At 41.3% G+C, this 22070-nt stretch overlaps 1 protein-coding gene across 1 annotated transcript in view; it reads left to right on the top strand.

Moving 5' to 3' along the window:
* lrmda (leucine rich melanocyte differentiation associated) overlaps nt 1–22070 on the top strand; it is a 239197-nt gene that overhangs the window by 169392 nt on the left and 47735 nt on the right. Inside the window, exon 5 of the mRNA XM_061745610.1 lies at nt 1027–1153. Coding sequence (XP_061601594.1) covers nt 1027–1153 — 127 coding nt within the window. The remainder of the gene's footprint in view (nt 1–1026; nt 1154–22070) is intronic.

The raw sequence follows: 22070 nt of genomic DNA, 5'->3' as shown, positions 1-22070 counted from the left end.
TGGAGAATAACCTCGCTCCATGTCTCCCAAGGGCATCTTCACATTTCATCATGGAAATGCCCTGAACAAAGTCCTTTTACACGGAGGGAGACGCAGGACGGTAAAAGGGGCTTTTGGGTTTTAGCGCATAGTGCTCCCATCAGAGAAAAAATTGATTCTTATTAAGGGGTTAGGAGCAGGTCCCTTTAGCCTGTAATATGTTGCTACAGGAATCCATTTAGGAAGACGTGATAAAGAATGTTTTAGATTAATTTCTCTTGGCCAGGGAGCTGTCTTCGTATTGTATTGTATGTTTTGTTTGATGTTAGGTTAGATATATCTTAGTTTTTTTACTATTTTACATGGAGATATTTTACATCTAATGTCATGCTAAATCTGATACCTGCTCCCCTCCTTATTATCCTTGGGTGTTGAAAACTTGACACAGGCTTTGCCATATCCCCTCATCGCCATCGCCATCATCAATTTGTCACAGCTCTTTGAGCACAGGTCTCGTCTGCACCCGTGTCCCTCGCCCCTTCTCACCCTCACTTAGGTGCTCCTTGCGTATCCTCTCTGGCTACTGGCCCGGCCCTGACATACTGTTTCCTCCAACCTCGCTTGTCGTCTGTGTATTCCAGCCATAATCTTTTGACGTTTTCACTCTGACAATGAAAGACAGTGTGTCTGAAAGCTTAAAAAGATATCTGTGATGCTACCAGAGTGACAGCTCTGGCAGACAGGTTGTATCTTCCTGTGTGCTATTTATATGGCATACTTTTTCTTATCGGCTTTGAAGGTTATTACATATGAGGAAATATCAGCATTAGATCTGCATCATGGTTTAATCTGAGTAAACATGTCTTCTTTTCAATTTGTTCTGATAAGTGCATTTAAATATTAGAATTTGTGTCAGTTTGATTAGTGTGTATCTCAGTTTACACACTTTCGTATATTTTCTGTGTTCCTCTTTGTCAAGAACCAACCACCAAGGAGACTTTTTAAGGCAGTGTTATATACTAAAGCTGAATTGTTCTTTTGTCACAGGTACTTTGTTCTCTTCAAGTTACCCCAACTGAAATTTCTGGACACAAGGAAAGTGACCAAAAAAGAGCTGATGGAGGCACGGGCAAGAGGGGCATTCATGAAAGTGGTCAAGCCCAAGTCCGAAGCTGTAAGTCAAGCTCTGCTCTTAATTACTTTTATTTTTTATTCATTTATTTAAGTCAAAGTCCCTCTGAAGTATTGAGTTGGTTTGCTACATGCTTTACTTTCTTCTCTTTTCTTTTTTAAAATCTTATCCTTCCGTTCTTCCAGTCCATATTGTCCATTTTTGTCGAAAAAAACCCCCAGACTTTTCCACAGTTTTAAGTATACATGCATGTTATATTTTATGCATGCATGAGTTGTATGGGAGTGCGTGTGTGTGTGTGTGACCACGGCCTGACCTGATTTTGTATGCATGAGCCCAGATCAAAGACAACGGCCGGCTCTCCGGTCGTACTTGCCTTGCTAAGTGTGACATGGCTTGCGATTGGAGTGACAGCTCATGCACATGCTGCACACAGTCGCTTAATTATCTCAAGCTCATGAATCTATTGGTCCATCTCTCATTTTGTAGTAGACTAATTAGAAATAGGAAAATTCATCAATAACCGCCCCCCCTACGCATCTTTTTTCTTTATTCCTTTAGTTTAACTCCTTTTATAATGCAAAATGAATGAACGCCTTTTGTCCAGATTTGATTTCATGTGATTATAAGGTCATGAAATATTTACTGTGTGGGTCAGCTAAGCTTTCTCATTTCAAAGTCTCCAGGGCTCTCACAGTCAGCCTGAGAGGCACAATTGGATCCAGAGAAGCTGAAAGCATCCTGTGACAAATCAGAAGCATGTGAGCCGAAATTGGGTTCAAAAGCGCGCAAGTAAAACAAAATACTAATTGTTTCCAACAATTAGCTAAGAAGCTGTACTCTTTAAGTGTCACTTCCTGCTCAGCTTTGTTCTTGAGCCTTCGTGCAAGTGGCAGTCAAGAAAGCGAAGCACTGAAATAATTTAACCTTCGTCTGCTGTTTGGTAGATGGAGAAAAGTGGAATGAAAACACTGTTCATTCACTTTATATAAAAAGAAAATAAGGACCTAGACAATGCTTCTTGGCAGGGTAAAGTCACTTTTAAGATTTTATTTACATAGCTTGTCAGGGAAAAAGAAATGTTTGCTTTGTCGCCACAGCCATAGATGAAAGGAGAGATAATCACAGACTCTAGCTGACATGATGTTTGTGTTTTTGTGTCTTTGTGTCTTTGAACTTGCTGTATATGATTATTTATTCCCTATGCAAAGTAAATGGTAACAGCTTTGATAAAAATCTGTCTCTCTTACACTGAGCAGTATTTTGTGCGCTTGAACATATTCTATCCCCAGTTCCTCATTAGCTGTGTTTGAATGAGTCTACAAAAGTGGATTATTATTATTACGATTATTATTATTATTATTATTATCATTATTTTTCCGGATATATCCCATGTCTGGGGTCTGGGATGTCACGGCAGCATTTCCATAATGTTTGTTTTGAGTGAGATGAGACATGATGTGTCAACTGTCGCTGACTTGATGAACCATGAGTACCTCCTGGCTCTAATTGTCCACATCATCCGAGTGATTGTGAGCTGACCGATAGTGCAGGCCACCAATTAGCGAAGTGTCTGTAACAGAAACAGGAAAGTGGGCAGAGATGATGGCATAATTAGATATTTGTGTTCGCTTTTATGTCTGGTGCAGCAGGGTGCTGCTCACGGTACAGTGTCTGCCATTAGCTTCATTACAAAGGATGGTAATTAGCTGTCTCGCTGTCGCCTGCACTGCCATTTGAGTCTCAATTAGAGGAAGTATTGCAGGATGGAAAAAGTACATGATGACAAAAATAATTTGAGTTTTTTATTTTATTTTATTATTCAACTTTGGATATGTTCTTTTAAGATTTTTCGCTGTGCATCAGTTTTTTCTCTTTCTTTTTAGGCCTAAAAAAAAGACAGCATAGATAAATTGAAACCACAGTTGCAGCAGCAACTGCAGAAGAAGAGCCGTGATACTCGCCGGCTCCCAAAAGCGTACTGTAAATTTGAAGAGAGAGAGAGAGCCCCTTTCCCTATCAGATCTTCCTTCTTGCATGATGTATGCATTGGAAGAAAGACAGTGCTGAACTTTCAAGACCTCTTTTGAGTCATATCAGAATTGAGTGTGACCACAATTTGAAGTTCTTTTTAATCATGCCATTGCGGGCGGCATGGCACCGAGCGGCGCCACATGGCTCTGATAAAGCAGTTATGGTTTTTAGCACAATCTGAACATCATAACTTTTCATACATTCCCAATGTTTTCCATGTTGCCTAAATCACAACCAGACAGCCGAACGGCCAGTTGTTTGGAGGAAAAAGCAGACTCGCTCAAAAGCCCGTGGATGAAAAGTGCAGAATTAACAAGAAAGTGGTTGCCTTGAGAGAAATGTACATCTTAATGTCAAGGAGTCAAACCCCAACTAAAAGCACAAACAAAATGACACAAAAGAAAACCATATTTGTGATGAATGAAGTGCCCACTGAATTATTTTTCAGCTTATTCATTTGGTGTTGCGTGTCTTTATGCATTAATGGACATTGCATTCAAGAGTGGATGACAAAGAGCCCTTTTCTGACTCGCCTGACTGTATTCGTTTTCGCTTCAAGTAGTGACAGCAGAGATTTTCTTTGTCTTCTTTTTGTTATGCAGCATTTCTCAGTGTAAGTGACAAGCAGTTGGACAAAAACAAAGGCGAAATGACAAGACAGAGGGAGGAAAATGTATAAATACCTGAAATAAACAAAAGAGGAAAAAAAAAAGAGAAAAGACACACAGCTGTGACGATTGAAGTGTTTTCCCAAAACCACAACACTAAGCAGAGTCAGAGTGGAAAAGCCTTGAGCTGTATTTTGGGAAATTGGGCGTGCTGGAATGCTATAATGTGATAATTCTCTTTAAGGACTTAGAGGTCATGGAATGAAATGGCGTTAAACCACGCAGACCCATTTGGACTGTGCTTGGCTGCTTTTGGAAAATACATGTGGTACTTTTTGGCTCAGTTACTCCACCTCCTTCCACTCCACCATGAGAGTCCACATTATGCTGTCGAGCCCTTGGGTTAAACCGGTCGTGTCTATCAAAACACTCTGACAGCACGCTCTGTTTTCAGATCCGAGCGCAGCAGAAAATAAAAAAATAAGATAAAATTAAACTGGCGGCATAACATTTACTCCAACCCACAAGTTTGAGAATGTTTCTTGAGAAATTAAAAAAACTCCTTAATCGCCCTTACTTAGCACAGTTTGAGGACTACGTAAGCGTTCCTCAAATGTCACTTAGATTTTACCCTGAATGAAGGATTTGAGTTGATTTTCAAGTTTCATTTTTTCCCCCCCTTTGGTTTTTGTTTTTTTCCTGCGTTTAATGAAAAGCAGACTGCATCGCAGGGTGGTTCGAGCCAGCTTCTGGGTCTCATGAGTCTTTGCACACAGGGTAACGGTTCTTCAAGGCAATTGACAGTGACAGAGCCAGGAAAGTCCTCAAGTGGATCTTTTCAGTTCTGTTTTTTCTCCCCTGGACACTAACCTGTTTTAGCCCGCAGCAGACAGCGCTTCATTTTAAGTTTTTTGCAACAGTAGGGAGCAGTCCAAATATAAGATGGAGTGCATGGCTTCAGAGCCATGATTGTGCGTTATGTGGCTTGACTCTGGTAGAAGAGGCATTTTACTATAGGTTGGTTATTTTTGCTTCTTCAAACACTCCCTGTGAAGTTTGTCGCTGCGTTCGTCGTTTTGCTAGAGAGTTATGAGTTTCCCCCAAAGCTCACAAACATAACAAATAGCTTGCTCTTGGTGAATGTGCCTTCGGTGAGTTTGCTGAATCATTTTCCTGAACAAATGTTTCCTCTGAGAAAACTCAAAGAATATGGTTGTCAACAGATGAAGTGATTGTAACCCAACAGATTGCTGCGGAGGGAAGTTTATTACCTCTCCTCACTCTGCTTGGTTCTGGATTTGTATCGGCTGTAATACATACAGAGCCCTGATTTATCTATTTCTCTTTTTTTCCTCTCTTCTCATGACACATTTCTGAATCAAGTTGTATACAATGAGTTGAATAACGGCTGCGCTGCAGATTGAGTTGGATATGTGATTGAAATATATCTACTTTAAGGGCCTATCTGCGAATTGTTTAGATAAATAAACACACTGACAGATTATCTGCTTTTTTTTTCAAATTATGTTCTCTTCTATATTATACATAATGTCTTATCTGTTAATTGCAACATGGGATATGCTGCTGTTCTGTATTTTAAGGATAACATATCCAAAATGTTCAAACAGATGCTTATAATTATTTAGACATGTTTAGTTTGCGTGATGGACGAAACGCAAGTGTTTGTGTGAGAGACTTCCAGTGAGATGCATGTTCATTCTCTCAGCTTTGTGTATTCGTCTGTTAGTATCTGAGTGAGCTGTGCATGCCTTTGCAAGTATTTCTCAGTAACTCATTTCTTTTAAAGTACGGATGAGCTGGTCCAGAGTTTGGACTAGTACAGCAAGCTCTGTTCTGAGCGTTCTGGCAGCTTCTGCTTGGAGTTCACGCGCGGGTTACGAGCTCAGAAAACAACAGCAATTAGAGGGAGCGGCCCACGCCGCTCACTTAAACCATCCAGGCCTATACATATCATAAACACTCTGTAACACTTTAACGCTCTTTAATTGTATATGACAGTATCATTATTGATTTATTGCCTCCTTGAAAGCCTGGATAAGCAGAGTGTGTGACCTGAGTGTCATGTCACTCTCTGAATTGAAAACCGAGAGATGTATTATGAATTTTTGGGGGGTGAATGAAGCACATTAAAATAAACGTGTGTTTTTCTAAGAGTTTTTATGGGGTGACGAAGTGGCCCTGTTGCCTTGACTGATTTTGCTCTCCCTCTGCAGGCATCCAGAGCAGAGAAGGAACGCCTCTGCAGTGAAGTATTTGTTGTCCCGCAGTCTCTTGTGTTTAGCTGTGAAGTTTGAGAACTGTCAGGAAGCAGGCCAAGGCTGACCGGCAATACTGAAACCCCACTCGCTCTCATTTCCATCCAAAGTTTTCATAAACTTTGACAAACCATCCAATCAATCATGTTATTGTCATGATTACGTTAACTATTATTACCCTGATGATATTAAGAGCCGTGGATCTCCAAGCCTTTACTCTCTTTTTTCTGTCTACGAACAATCTCCTGTTGAAACAGAGACAGCCTCTGGAATACAATCTAGTAATACCGAACACATCAGTTTTGCACATTCTATAAAATATAATGTTATTATTTAATTATAATCCTCTATTAACTGATCCCTCATCCGTTGCATTCCCCTCCTCAATCCCTGCATGTGTGCAATAACAACAGTATAATTGCCTGCGAGGCGTCTCTTCAATTATAATTATCAAATGATGCTTTTAGCTATTACATACAGTAGTGGAGTGTCCCAGTGCACCAACGTATCAGTCCAATCAGAGCTAATCCTCCCTGTTGGTCTCTTGGTGACAGAAAGATGCCTAATGAGGGACAGCTGGCTTGGTGTTTTCTGTGCTCAGAAAAAGCAAGCCATCTTTCTTCCACACCCTCTACCCCACTGGGTGTTCCCACAAAGCTGTGATAACTTTAAATCTCTCCGAGAGATAACTTATTTCTTTGCCTGTTTCTCTTAGTAGTTGTTGACTGTACACATTAATCACTATTTCAGTACTTTGTAGTTGACTTTGAAGGGAGCTTTGCTCTGAAATTGCATCCAGATTTTTTTAAATCTGATAATTCAAGTAAACTTGTTGTTGTTTATGGCATGCAGATGTTGATATGCTCCTTAAAAAACTCAAGAGCTTAAAATCGGGAAAGATGAAGTGTTTTCTAATCCATACAGGGACCAAAGTGTGAGTTTTTGTTCACATGTGTGAATGTTTTCTCCTTTAGATATGCACAAACATGGTGCAGTGGGCTTGTGGCTCCCCGAGAGCTTTAGATTTTCTTGATTTTAATCCATTACACAAGTCACGTCTGCTGCTCAGTGTACTGTTAACAGAGACAGAGTCTTCTTTCAACAGCGGCGACTTTTCGTGCAATAGAGGACGGAGCCAGAGTTGAAATCCCTCCACTGAAGTTTGTGCTTACACAGGCCGCTTTTGTGGTTTTTAGAGCTTGTCAGACATGTCAAGCGCAGGCTAGAAAAAGTATATTGTTTCCAGCCACTTGGATTCCTTTCCCCCTGACATCTGCCACTCTGCCGAGATGATAAATTCTTGCCTCATTAAGCGTGGGTGTGGGATTACAGACTGACAACACATTAATCACTGGGCCGGGTGGCAGCGGCCCCGCACCAGCTACAGGCATTGTTAACCAAACTTTTCTAATGTGTCACTCTCCTCCCTGACAGCCCATAATCAATCATCCTGATTGGCGGGGCTGATAGATTACACTATTTATACTTTGTGTAATGAAAGCTAGCGTTTCCACCTACTGTCATTGTCGAGACGATGATAAGCCGCATCGTCCGGCTGAATGGCAACATGTACAAAAAAGAGACGGAGCGAAGAGAAAGGCTGGGCAGACCGCGGCGCTGCACACTGAACTCTCAAACAGACAATGTCGAGCTCCACGGAGGGTGGGTGTTGTGTGAGGGGGGGGTTGTTCACTCTGAATGTGTATTGTTCACCCTACAAAGTGTAGCTTAAAGGCAGTGTTCACACTGCTGCAGAGCTATTGTCATGTTTGTCGCTATCAGTGGCGCGCCGTGCTCTCGCAGGTAGAACTATGCTTTGTCTGCACGGGATTTAGTTTCCGTGTGACCCCCTTAGTGAGGTGAGTTTTTGTTGTCAAATCCTCATTCCTGACACAAAGTAAATGATTTAACACGTGTATAACAACAAAATGACAGGACGGTGTACTCTGTATGTGCGTGGCTGTTACCGCACGCGGGTCAGAGGGGTAACGGATTTCCCCCGTTTACTGACGAGCAGCTTCAGAACTCTCACACGTCGCTTTGCAAACCCCTCCAGCAGTAATGTGTTTTTTGTTTTGTTTTGTTTTGTTTTCCCCCAAGAGATCTGGATGAAATGACACACTACTGGTAGTCTTCAAACATAATAAGGTTATGTTTCTTTTTGTTCGTTTTCAGCCGTACATCTATGTCTGGCATAAGAGATGTCCTCGGCTCACCGAGAGAGGAAACTGAATATGAGGTCTTAGTTGCCGGGGTGTCAAACTTCGGATGAAAGGAGGAGTTGGGAGGGAGACAGTCTGTCATACTTTTTGACAGGCTGTATGTCTTAGATTTTTCTTTAATGTCAAGAAATTATTTAACTAGACCATATTATGGAAAACCAGGTAATTTACCCTCAGAGATGCGATTGCAAATAACTAGCAGGAGGCCGCATCCCTGACCTGACACTGCTTTGTGTACAATGCAAAATCTAGTGACATGCTCAATGGGTTCTGTCAGCTGCAGGATTGAATTCTCTGCCTACTGTGTCTCAGTTAGGAGCATGCTGGTCAATTATTTCTGAGGCTGTCAGTGCACAGGGAGACACTGTTATTTAGTATGTGTTAACTTTGCATCATTAAGACACTCAGTTGACAGAGAATAGCACACCTGAATGTTATTTATTTTGATTTCTCGACAGGGGTAACCTTCAAACACGTTGACCTCCTCCTATTTTGCGTTTTGTGAAATCACACTTGATCCATTAGCAACAGGAGCTGTCGAGACAGTACAGAATCCGATGACCGAGTCATCTGACCTAACACGGTAATGTGCAGTTGGAGCGTCTGTTTGTTTGGACAGATTGCTCCGATCACATGGTGGTAGATGAGTGTCTCTGCAGACATCGCTGTCCCCACACAGTCTTTACAGTCCATATTGACATGTCATATTGTCAAAGAATCACATTTTTTGCTGTATTGAAGCTAAAAATGGATGCAGAGGTTATTTCAAGGGATCATTACACAGAAACACAATGCAGCGTTTTATATTTTGTTTAGTAGAAACAATCAACTGTTGCACTCCTTCTGCAAAAAAAAAAAGATATTAATTAATCAGGTATTCATTACTTTACAGAAACTTCTGACTTGACTTGACTTGAATCTTAAGGATAGGATGCACATTTAATAAACTTTTCGGTTTGCATTACTTCTTCATTCTTGTAGCAGCACTGGTGGTGAATGGGAAACCTGATAGAGAAAAGCCTCAGCTCCGCCTCTGTACAGCACGATGACATGATTAGGACGTGACAGCATCTGTAACAATATCTCTGGATTCATCTCTTTTTTTTTCCTGTGTGTCTTTCTCCTTGTCTGTTTCTTCCGTCTCAACAAGTCACACAACTCTATAATTAATGTCCCTTAGGGCTACCTGCAGGTCATGCAAGGGGGCTTGGGAAATGCTTTTGAGACAGGTAGCCTTGACACCGCCAGCTTTGAAGCTCATACATTCAGGCGGCCAGACAGCTGACGTTGGGTGGAAGAGGCCAAAGATGAGATGCTTAAACATGTTAGGGTTGAAGTAAGTTGTAGGTTGAAGTAAGCCGGGCCTTGCTGTGTGACCTTCCAACTCAAGGAACAAAAAGAACAGTTTATGATGGGATAAGAACTTAAATTGTCAGGAACTTGAGATCTGACTGATGGAGGGAACATACCATTCATTTTACATAATATCAACGCCACACACATTTCACCTTTCTTATATATATATGTCTTATTTCTTATTATTATATACTTATACTTTCTAATTTGTTCGGAGGTGGATAAATGAGGAGTTCGCTCCTTTTAAATTTTTTTTTCAAAGTGCACGTATTTAGCTTTTTTGTAGTTTTGCTTCTTCATTAAAGCTTTTTTTTGCCATTTAAAGGTTAAAGCAAAAAAAAACTAAAGAAAATTGGAAAGCATGTAACTTTGGTCATCACTTCATGATAATTGTACAGGTCAATCCCAAAATTGAAATGATGGTTGTGTAAATAGGCAAAATATAGCATGCTAAGGTCCAAATGCACCTTCACAGCATTCACCCATCATGCTCATCTTTTTAATATCTCCACACTATCACTCCATCTGCATTTCACAAACACAGCAAAGCTCTTTTACCAACAACCGCTCTTAGCAGTCATGATCTCTGTCTTCTTTTAAGAGCTTTTTTTTTTTCGTTCTTTTTCATCCCGAATTTTGAATGGAAACCCAAAGTGGGTGAGAGTTGCAGGGTAATCAGGAGATTGGTGGGAGAATTGCACAGAGGAAATTGAACTGAGACAGAGAGGAGACATGCTTATTCAGCAGTGGAAATATGTGCAAGTGTTAGGCTGCCCGGAGGTCAGTGTGGGGGCAGATGTGTCAAGTGACACTTGAAGAGCATTTTTCTGTCATTCATAAGAGCATTTCAGCAGGCTGTGAAGGATTGGCATGGGGTTACAGGCTACAAGTGGGCAGTGAAGTGTAGGGAGCTCCTTTATGTCATTAAAATGCAAACAAATGTTCATCCATGTGCTGTTGCGATGAGACCTGAGCAAAGTTCTGCTCGCTTTTTTTTTTTTTTTTAACTGAACGAAGTACAATATCTGGGTTCCTTATCTCCTGAGAGTATTATGTTCCTTCAGTTACAAGCTGGCAGGTTCATAATGCTTCTTCCAAGAATAGGTCTGACTTGTTCTGAACTGTACAATACTTAAGAAACTGAATCAGAGCCAATGAACTGCAAAGGTCTGTGATAAGATTTCCAGCGAGATGCGCTGCAAGTAATGATTAGGAACACATATTTTATTTCAGAGATAACTTCTCCAGACAGTGTGGAACAAAAGGTTTGAATATCTATTTCTCTTCATTACTGTTCTGCCCTGTTCTCTCATACTTCAGACTGATAAACAGCCCCAGTAGTGCCAGCAATGTCCACAGTCTAGTCAGTGAGGTTGACCTTGTAGCATCAACCCATTTTGTCCCATTCTATGAGTTTTTTTTCATCTTAAGACATCCAACTGTAACCCATAGCCTCGGCATTTAATAGGGTATGATAATAAACATCCCATGAGATTGCTTGATACACTGTTTCTATGCAGCAGGCAGATGGGTAGTGCAACGGGCATCGCTTCCCAACTTTCTGCCCGCCAGCTGGCAACATCTGTCACCAGACTTGTTCAGGGATAATCCAAGAGCGTGGGCCGAGCCGCCGCAGCCCTGACTTTCATCACACCTGTGTTAAAATTGTAGCAAGGCGCAGCCTTCCACCTTGTCAGGGAATATCGAGATGGCATTAGTTCAGATGGACTCACATCCCGTCACACTCATCAGATTTCAGGGTGACTGAGTGCTTTTGTCAGCTGAATTCCAGACGTCGTCTTCCTTTTTCTCTAGAGGGGTTTTCAAAGATAATGTGAGGAGGACTCGACCCCCCTGAAAACAATGGTGTCATTGAAACAGCGATGACTAATTCTAATTGCGTATGGTACATAATTCATGAGATGTCAGTACCCGGAATATGAATCCTTTGCCTACAATCCAAACCAGCACGACAGAAAGAGGGAAACAACATGGCTGATGCTCCTTTCATGATGTCTCAGCCCATCCCTCTTTCTTCCAGCATGTCTCATAGTGCCCTCTGTCACAGATATCAGTCTTTCCTGACACCTGTCTGCCCTTCCCTCTTGTCTCACTGTCCCATCTCCTTCTCTGTGGGGTGGAACTGTTTGTTTTTTGAGGTTTGTTTATGTGGATGGAATACGCCGCCGCTCCAGGCCGCGTCTAGTCTTTCAGCTCATCACAAAAAACATGACAGCCCTCCCCCTGTTTGGTGCTGAGATGAGCCGCTTCTCCTGTCCCCATGGGGAGTCAGAATTTTCTGCTTCTCTCTGCTTCTTGAACTTCTTTTCGAGACAGCAGATCGATATTGCGAGAGCGAGCGTGCTACCTGCTCTGGGCCGTCTGCACAAACATTGTGTAATTTTGCAGTAATGTGCTTCGAGGTTATACACCCGCTCGGTCCAAAATGAATTAATGTTTCATTGAGGGCAGAATTCTTTTTCCATGTTTAAAATGTCCTTGAATGGAAATTTTGGGCTGAGTAAAACACGTTCTTTAGGAACTGTCTTTTTGATGCTTTTTCTATCTTGCTAAACTGTGCTCAGTAATACCACTGGAAAGTGCTTTGGACAACTTGAAGAGACTAACCTAGACTAAAAACTATGTTCTATCTGGTGAACTTGAGTGGTAAAGTGGTGAAATGACAACAATATCAAAACAGGCATTGACAACTTATAGCTTGTGACTGTCTTGTTTTTCTGATATAGAATGTATTTATATTTATATGGTCAGTGGAAACTGAGGTTCATGGAAAATATTTGATACCTAAGGCCTCCGGTACTCCAACCAGCAGGTAAACTCCTAGTTTCACTATTTTATTTAAAGGTTTAAAACATTTCCTCATACATCTCCATCTCTCTTGCATTTAGGTTTCTCTTTGTACTTCATCGGCAGATCAGATAACCTCAAGCTGCAACAGTAAAACCTTCAATTCACACACACTCAGGAGTTCTTTTTAGCATCGAGCTCATCACAGAGTTAAGACTGAATCAGCTTTTCTCACAAACTCACGTAGCCTAAACAGACACAATACCAGGGCATGCACAAAAGCTGGATCGCACCAGGATAGCACACGTTTCATGCACACAGAAAATACTTACACACCTAAAGAGGGGGCTGTGCCTCCGGGGGCCACGTCAGTTACCTGCTGACACACAGGCTAGTGATTGATGAGACGCCGGGGGCGCTGGAGTAGACTTTGTCAGCTGCTCATAATTTATACATCTTATCTCCATCAGAAGAAAAGACAGAGTGCGGCGTTGTGTATATGGAGATGAAAACAGTGGGCATGTTTAGGCAGCGGTGACAGGGTAGCAGCTAGCTGTTAGCTGCGGTGCGGAGTGAAAACTCAGATTGCTATCTGTGAGCTTTCTCACCAAATCCCTCTGTGGCTCAAGCCTTCACTCTTTACCTGCGACAAAAACACTGACTGTCAGTCATTTTCCACTCACTTTCATTGCGTTTCTGTCTCGTGTCTCCCGCCCTCTCTCTCTCTCTTTGTGTCTCCTTTTCTTCTCCGTCTCACTCTCTTGCGTCTCTATTTCTCCTCTGTGACCCTTTTCTTTTTTTGTCTCTCCACTCTGTCTATCTCCTGTCACATTCTCAGGCCAGACAGGCCAAATCCTCTGTTGAAAGCCACTGGCTCTTCCTCAGTCCACTCACGGGGCGGAGGTCACATCAGAGGCATGGCTTGAGTTACAGAATAATTAGCTTTGTCAGTGTCATGTTGAGATCAATGTTCAGATCGTGGGCCAAAGGGTTTATTTAAGTCAATACAGCCAGCGCTTACCTTTGAATTAACGAATCACTGAAATGTAGAAAAACCTTATACATGTCCGTCCAGAAATACTGGGATGAATTTATCAGACTTTATGGGGCTGCTTCCATCCTCCGTCACATAATCAAAAAACATCAGTGAGGTGATGCCGCTGGAAGCCAAGCACGCCCATGCTGTCAGACACCTCTACGTGCAACCACAAATCAGAAATGGTGGAAAAATATGGAAAATATTATTATATATAATGTTATTGAATGATATGGAATATGCAGAAATTCCTCAATTACTTAAAAAAATGACTAAAAGAGCTCCAAAAGGATGCTCTATGGATGGATGGATGGATGGATGGATGGATGGATGGATGGATGGATGGATGGATGGATGGATGGATGGATGGATGGATGGATGGATGGATGGATGGATGGATGGATGGATGGATGGATGGATGGATGGATGGATGGATGGATGGATGGATCCACTGGGACACATTTTGCTTCAGGTACAGTTACTCTAGAGCTTTATTAAAGCAAATTCCACCCATTTTTTTTTTTCATTTTACAATCATATGTGCTTTTCATCTGCTATAATTCAGAGGAAACTGCATGTTATTATCAAACCAGTTACTGGTTATCCAGGTTCAACTTCAGTCACATGTAGAGTGTATTAGAACTCAGTAATTGTGTATCTATCCATAGTTTAACAGTGTTGAGCGGTCATGTAAAGAACCATGGCAGGCCAGAGCCCATCCCAGCTGGTAAAGGGCAAAAAATACAAACCCTGGACATGTTGTCTGTCCATCCCAGGACTAAAAGAGAGATATATTTACATTCATGCTCACAATCATCAATCACCAATTAAACTATTGTTCGTATCTGGAGAACTTGGAGAAACTCCATGCAGTCGTGGAGAGAAACGACACTAAAATGCTTCTCATAAATATGTCTGGCCCTGTGACAGACTGGTGACCAGTCCAGGGTGAACCCCTGCATTTCTCCTGTAATGAGCTGCGATCGACTCCAGCACGACCTCGTGACCTTGTACAGGATTTAGTGGGTATAGAAAATGGATGGATGGAAATAGGGCTTGGCGATATATCGAGATTTTAATATATATCGATATATTTTCAAACACGATATGGTACGAGACAATATAGTTTATATCGATTTAAAAAAAAAATAATAATTTACATTTTTTTTTTAATGATTTTGATATAGCTTATTTTGTGACAAATTGCACAACTGTCAACCTCAGTGGAAAAGTCTGCCTGTTACTGTCTACATTGTATTAATTGCACAGTGTATTTTAATTTAATTGTTATGCAGGAAAGGGATATTTGTTTTATTTTATTGAAGAAGCATTTTTATTCTATATATGCAGGCAGTTTATTTTTATTTCATTTGTTTTATACATTTTGATATTGTGCAGATCTCTGTTAATAAAGGTACCTGTGTGACATTTGGCACGAGGCTTTGTATTAAAACTGACTGTTTTTTTAAGGGTTTGCCTCAGAAAAAAATGAAGCTAACAGAGATGCTATGCTATAATGCTTTGGGGGAAACCCCAATTATGGCACAGAAAAAATATCGAGATATATATCGAGTATCGCCATTTAGCTAGAAAATATCGAGATATGACTTTTGGTCCATATCGCCCAGCCCTAGATGGAAATATGTTTGAATACATTGGTACTTTCCTAATAGTATGGTGTGATAATACATCAAACTTGGAGCCACTTGTATTGTAGTCCTCTCTCAATGTGCGCGTGTTAAGCTTTTTGATCTTTAGTTTATGTTAGTGCTATATTATCGTATACTTAAGTAAAACATCCAAGTTCTTTTTTCCACCAAACATGCTCGATAAGTTCTTTGTCTGCTCTACGGTGCTGCTTAATAGATGATTAAAGGATGTCTTTTTTTTAGATGAACAAACTGGAGCAGGTTGTCTTTCTGAAAAAAATAAAGAAATTGTCTGTCCCCCTGATTTGTCTTTTTAGCTCTTGTGAATTTTATTTATTCTTTGAGCAAAGAAAAAAGAAAGAAATCTATCCCCGATCTTGCACAGAGCTCATCAGCTGTGAGAGAATCTGACTGTGTGGCTCTCTGCACTCAGCATTTGATATTTCTTTACTGAATGCGAAAAGAAATATTGTCAACCCGCAGAACTTTACCTGACTCTCTTCCCCGATTGTCTCTTGGAATGCTTTGTTCCCTCAAATTGTGTTCAGACGTTTTTAAGAGTGTCAGTTAACCACTGCACCAGCAAAACAACTTTGATTCCATAACCCCTTCCCACTATTGATCTTGCCTTGTAGATAAAAGGCTGCTCCCTCTGAAATCATGCATTTTTCATTGTGGTATCAATGGCAGGCTTTGCATTTGGCATCCCACTTAGCTTAAAGCTATACTTACAAATGCTGTCTGTTTTGCTCTATTGATTCAGAGGGTTAGCAACTTGTATATTTGAAATATCAATCCCTTGGTCTCATTTCATATCATCTTCCAACAGCCGCAAAGAATCAAGCAAATTAGGCTAATTTGTGTTTTGATTAGTGTTTTTTTAGATAACTGTTGTGCTTTGCATTAAATATTCACGCTGAAACACTCAGACATAATTAAGAAAGTGTGTGAGGTAATTCAAGCTCCCATGACAAACACTAATTGACCAAATGTATAACAGTCTTTCTATACAGCTGTTGCATACTTGCATGTAACTTGAAGGAAAAATGAGCAATAGAAGGCCGGTGCTACCTACCCATGCCAAATAATGGCTCACATTGTGGTGCTGATGCTTGTCAGATCTTAAACAACACTTTCAAGGAAGGACAGAAAAATGAGAGTCCCCCCTCGCTAATAGAATCTAAAAAGATGAAAAATATAGAGCAGGAGGCAGGAGGGACTAGTCAAAGAGGTGACCATCAGCATCTCAACGACGTGGCTTGGCAGCCTCCAGCCTGCCATGGTGTAATTGGAGAGAAAACATATATGGGAGCAAATAACCCCCTGTCAGAGGCATTAAAAGGAGATGTTGTGACGACTAGGAGCCCTGCTGGCCAAGTAAAGCAAAATGGTGGGTAAGAATAAAGCAGATCAAATGGAAAAAACCTGCTTGGAGCAATAGTACATCCAAATATTCACAATAATTGTTGACTGGTAGGGGGAATAGGACCACCATGTTTGTTTCTGAAACTTTCCCTGAAGAGAAAAACACATTCCTTGCTGTTGTCACTCTTGTTATACAGAACCACAGTCATCCTTTGATTGATTTGCGATGTCTACTTCAATGGGTATAATTTGAAAATGGTAAAGGGTAACATTAGCAGTGAAGATGCTTGGCCCATAATACTGTGCAGAGGCTTGAAGGTGGGTGATAGAAAGAGAGAAATGACTGTCATAACTCAGAACTCAAATGCAAAGGAGAATCTAGTCGAGAATGTGTCAAACTGTTACAAAGTTTTTACTGTGCAGAAAGGGGCTTGATTAACCTTTTAAAGTATTTGTAAGGCAGTGACAAAAGCCTCTTTTTGTGAGATAACAGACACTTGAGTCAAATTACATCTAGTGTTGGATTTTACTTGAAGCTTTAGTAATTAAGCTGCCATTTCTGTGTGAGTTTGAGTGCCCTGTGGTGCTGTTGAAACACTCCTTGGCCAAGTTTTGTTCAGCAACCAAACATCTCGTCTAAGCAAATTCAATTTCAGCATGGCTCACAGAGGCGAAAATTCCAACTTCTCAAATAATTGAATTTTATAAGCCTCTCTGTTATGTTCTTTTTCCACTTTTTTCCCCAATGCTTGCATTTCATAATCATCACAAAATAATTTCCCCGTGTCCACTAAACTTCCCCTCCATTTGGATCCTGACCCTGCCATTTAACTAAGTGCATCAAAATGTTAATGAGGACTCCCCCTCCAAATGGGCTGAGAGGTTAACTAAAGTCTTCATACGCTGTCACTCCAAATTCAGTAATTTATTGGCAGGTTTCCACTTTCACTGCCAGTCCGCCTCAGTTCTTCTTTCTGTCTGAGAACAGGGCTTGTCGTCTTGCGTTTTGTTAAATTTTTTATTGTGTGAAGGCAGCTTTTGTCTGTGTGCGGGATTGCTGCTCCAGTTCAGTGGCCCCTCTCATTAATCATTTGGTCAGTCTATTTATAATGTGTCAGCTAAGCAGCCACCTCGGTTGCCATTGGCTTTTGTCACCGTGGCACTCTGTTTTGTGGCAGGAAGAAGCCTAATTATTAACTGTTAAGATGGCAGCCTGTAGTAAAGACAGTCAAGAAGCACGTCAGTGCGGCTGGCTGACAGTCAGGCACAGAGCAAGAGCTCACTGCTTGACTCACTCCCATTTTCTAAGTATATTTGACACTTTGTCAACTAACTCATCTTAATCTCTTTGGAAGGTGCTTAGTTAAAAATGTTGAAAAAATATTTTAAAAAATGCACAATTTTGCAGAATTGACTTACTTTACAAGTACTTGCCTCAAAAATAACCATCAGATGTTTGAATTTAACACACATTGTTTTTAGTTATATATATTTCTTTCTAAATAAATTTAAAGGCGTTCTCACCAATTCCATGTGAACTTCTTTCCCTTGAACTGCCTTTCCATGCGGTATACAAATGTCAAGCCAGCCCAAATAATTAAGTCACTGTGATTTATTACACAATCCCAAACTGAAGAAAGACTGATATAGACTTTGTGTCAGGTAGGTATGATAAGTATCTTTTTGTGGTTGGGGGAAGAAAAGAAAAAAAGAATTAGTGCAAGGCTCCAGGAGAATGACAGTCTTTGTTATTTGTCTTGTGACTCTTTAGCAGACAGCTATCAGGAAAAAAGAGAACTCACTGTGAGACACTGAGAGAAGAAAATATGTGAGTCAGGCTTTCCTCTCCTCCTGCCTTCTTCCCCCAAAGCTTGAGATGCTTTCTCCCAAAAAAATAAAATAATAAAATGAAAAGGATCAAGTTGCTGTCACTGTCATAGCACAAACATAAACTTTTCTGGCACCTAATAAATAGGCAGCGTGGCATTGTTCTCAAAAGCAGACAGGTGTGTCTGCCTCAGTGATGATGGATTCCATTATTCTGTATGGAAAGCCTGTTGGCTTTCTTGTCATATGTTGTCACACATTTCTCTCCTGAGAGTGAAAGGTTTGAAAGATGGCCAGAAGTAATTACACAGACACTTCCCTGATGCCGACGCCATGTGTTTTTCCCGCTCATCTCCACTAAAAGTAGAAAAAAACATTTCAGTTACCCACAGCTATATTTTGCAGCAAGACAGTGAGTGCAGACATGTCTGCTGCTGCTCGTCTTGTGTGGTGATTGCTAGCTCATTAACCCGTCAGGTTTATTTTTCCTAGCTTTGGGAAAGGGCTCGGGGTGCTTTTACTCATCACTAAGGTGAAGCAGCACACCCTGATCCAGGCGTGTGGTGATGACATTATTTGCACCTGAATGGCAGGTACATCAACATCTCCTTGTAAACTCATCAAAGGAGAGACAGTGGGGTCTTTGTTCTCCTCACAGCCCACTTGGGTTGCTGACAGCTTGCTGATTGATATTATCATTCTTAATGTCAGTAAATAGTGCCATGCCACATGAAGAATCAGTTTCCACCCCTGTGCTGAAGAGCTCATTTATCTTTCTGCAGCTCACCCTGGCATATGCCGAAATTGGAGCCGGAAGTAGCTTTCCATTTCAGTCAGAAAAGGATGTGTGGTTTCTTTCCTCGCCATCTCCTAATCTTCCTTCTCTGTCTCACTTTCTCTTCTTGTCTCCCTGGTTATTTTGATTCTGAGTGACTAAGACTTAACTGGGAGTCAGTTGTAATATGTTAGGACAACTCTTGATTAGATTCTGTCAGAGTGAGCTCTCTTTGTGTCTCTCCTGCTCTGGAGTCCTCATCCTGGAACACAAGCTTAACATTGAACAGATAGCAGGCCACTCAAGAGCCCCTTACATGAATTTGTTATCAAAATAAGGTCCTTGTTAGAGCGATACTTCTCTAAAGGACGAGCCAGCATCGTCTATTTTGGCATTCTGCGGTATGTTTTTTTTTTCCTGCTTTGAGGGGCATTTGAGTTCCCCGAGAAGAACCGGGGCATAAAAGCAACAGACAACAAGCCTTTCTCGTACCCTACGGTGGCCACCAAAGGTCCTTGAGACATCATATTGAAAAGGTTATACACTGACAGTGAACAACCCTAACATGGTGGGTACGCAACCTCCAAAGAAAAGCAACAAATGATGACATTTAAAAAAAAGAAAGGAAGGGATATGGAAGAAGAGTCTGTTTTTTATTTGCATTTTTGACAAGAGACAGCAGAGAATGGGTTAAAACAAGCCACACTAGACAATCGTAGTATGTTAGGGTCACGTTGTTCTGGAAATAAAACACTTCATTAAAAGGGCACAATCAAATCGTGTTTTCCTTTCCACCCCCTCCCTTCACCAGTCCTGTAAACACACACACACACACACACACACACACACACACACACCATTTACTATTATGTTGACAGATAGTGCTGATATTTTGTGAGCCGGTGATAGATGTGTCACATCATGGGGGGGAAACGGGTTTGTCCTCAGCAGGTGAATACAAGGCTCCCTCATCCTCCGAGCAGACAGACACACACGACACTTTTCCACACTCTCTTCCTGATAACACTTTGGCATGCAGGCAGAATCAAAGGGGGCATCTTTCACATGCAATTAGAGTGGAAAATAAAGACGATGAAGTGTGGTGTACAAAGGGAAGCGGGGGATCAGAAAGCTGTAATGAAAGGTGATTAGAAGTGGAGGCCCCAGCCAATGAGCTGCAGAGAGCCGGGGAAACAAACTCATCCTGGAAGGGATCTTTGTCACTATTAGACGTTTTCAACGCTGGCAACCACTGGTGGACACACACATGTGTAGACTATACTAGATCCATTGTTTTGTGTGTTTGTGTTAAAATATATATTTGTTGTCGGGTTGGGGGTTTTTTTAACTATTTTTCGGGGGGCGGGTCTTGTGGAGTATTTAAACAGATTTTAGTTTCTGTATTTCTGGGTTTTTTTAATCTGTGGGTGTGTTGAGACATTCAACACACCCACAGATTACTAAGGCCACGTTTACACGTAGCCGGGTATTTACAAAAACGGATATTTTCCCCTCTCCGTTTTCAAAAATATCCTCGTTTACACGGACCCGCATGAAAACGCTGTTAACGTCATGCCAGCCAATCAGAATCCTGGAAAAAACATCAACAAATGACACGTGTAACTTCCAGTTAAGGCTGATTTATGGTCCCGCGTTACACCAACGCAGAGCCTACGGCGTAGGGTATGCGGCGACGCACACCGTACGGCGCGCATCGCCGCGTACCCTACGCCGTAGGCTCTGCGTCGATTTAACGCGGGACCATAATTCAGGCTTTACTTCCAAGACGGAACGAGTCTTTCGTTTGGAGTGACAGAGAAGTGGAGTTACTTTTAAGTGTGACTTTAGAATATAAAACAGGTCAAATACAAGAAAATATTGACGGTGGCCAAACTAATTGTAAACACAGGTCGCACACATGACGCTGGTGAGTTTCTGGTGCATAATGTGACGTTCTGAAGCTTAAATCTCCGTTTTCCTCCGTTTTCCTCTGTTTAGACGCAAACGTGAAAACTGAGTTTTTGAAAATCTCCACTTTGGCCGGAGTTTTCAGAAATGATCGTTTTTGGGGGCTTTGAACTGCGTTTTCGTGTAAACAAACGGCCAAAACGCATGAAAACGCCTCCGTTTTTGCTCCGTGTAAACGGGGCCTCAGCTGCACCTTCTTAGACACTCCATTGATGACTTTGCTGTATTTAGAATATTTGTGTTGTTTTAAGAGGATTCTTCTTTTTATTTTTCAGTTCTTTCTTTATACTTTCTCAACTAAACCAGAAATAGAAGGTTGGAATAGGGCTTCTCAAACCTTTACACATGTCTGTAAGTGCCAGTATCTTGTTCATGAATATCTTCCTCTCACTGTGTTTCAAATCAGTAGCTATTAGATGCGGTTTTGTTTCCTATCTGAATTCATGCATCATCTTTGTATCGTTCTTGCAGATGTAAATCATCTCTGTTAGACGTACCTCATTTCACTTTGACTGACTAGCATTTTCCCTTCATTTCCCATTCCTACCAGTCCGTCTTCTGAGACGGCGAGCCACCCTGCTGGGTGCTCTGTGAGTGAGTGATGGACACTTGTTTCACTTCTGTTTGGCTAAACTGAAGAGAAGGAGACCCGTTCCTCTGCCTGGCATGCCAGCCGTGAGTGGCTGTCAGGGTTAAGGCTGGTCCAGGGCCTGCTAATGGTGCTGTCTGTCTCAGTCAAGTACTTGAGACCTCGAGTGTCTCAAGTGACAGTAGGATTCAAAGTTTGACTGGAAGTTTTAAGCAGCAAGTGAATGCACCGACGGAAATCAGTGCAACATTACAGACACAGTTTGGGGTCTCAAGGGCGTTTTTTAAGGGGTTGCCTTACTTTCTCAAATGCTGAAAAAAATAAAATAAAGTGGATGTGTTGAAGGAATGGTTGTATAAAACATTTTCTATAATATAATTGGATAATATCTTTATTGTAATAACATCAGGCCCCTTCCATAAAAATCCTGGGGGAAAACACAAAAG

This window comes from Cololabis saira, chromosome 17 (assembly GCF_033807715.1).
Source record: "Cololabis saira isolate AMF1-May2022 chromosome 17, fColSai1.1, whole genome shotgun sequence".
Lineage (NCBI taxonomy): Eukaryota > Metazoa > Chordata > Actinopteri > Beloniformes > Belonidae > Cololabis > Cololabis saira.
Note: the sequence above shows the minus strand (reverse complement) of the source record. Positions and strands in the feature narration are given on the sequence as shown.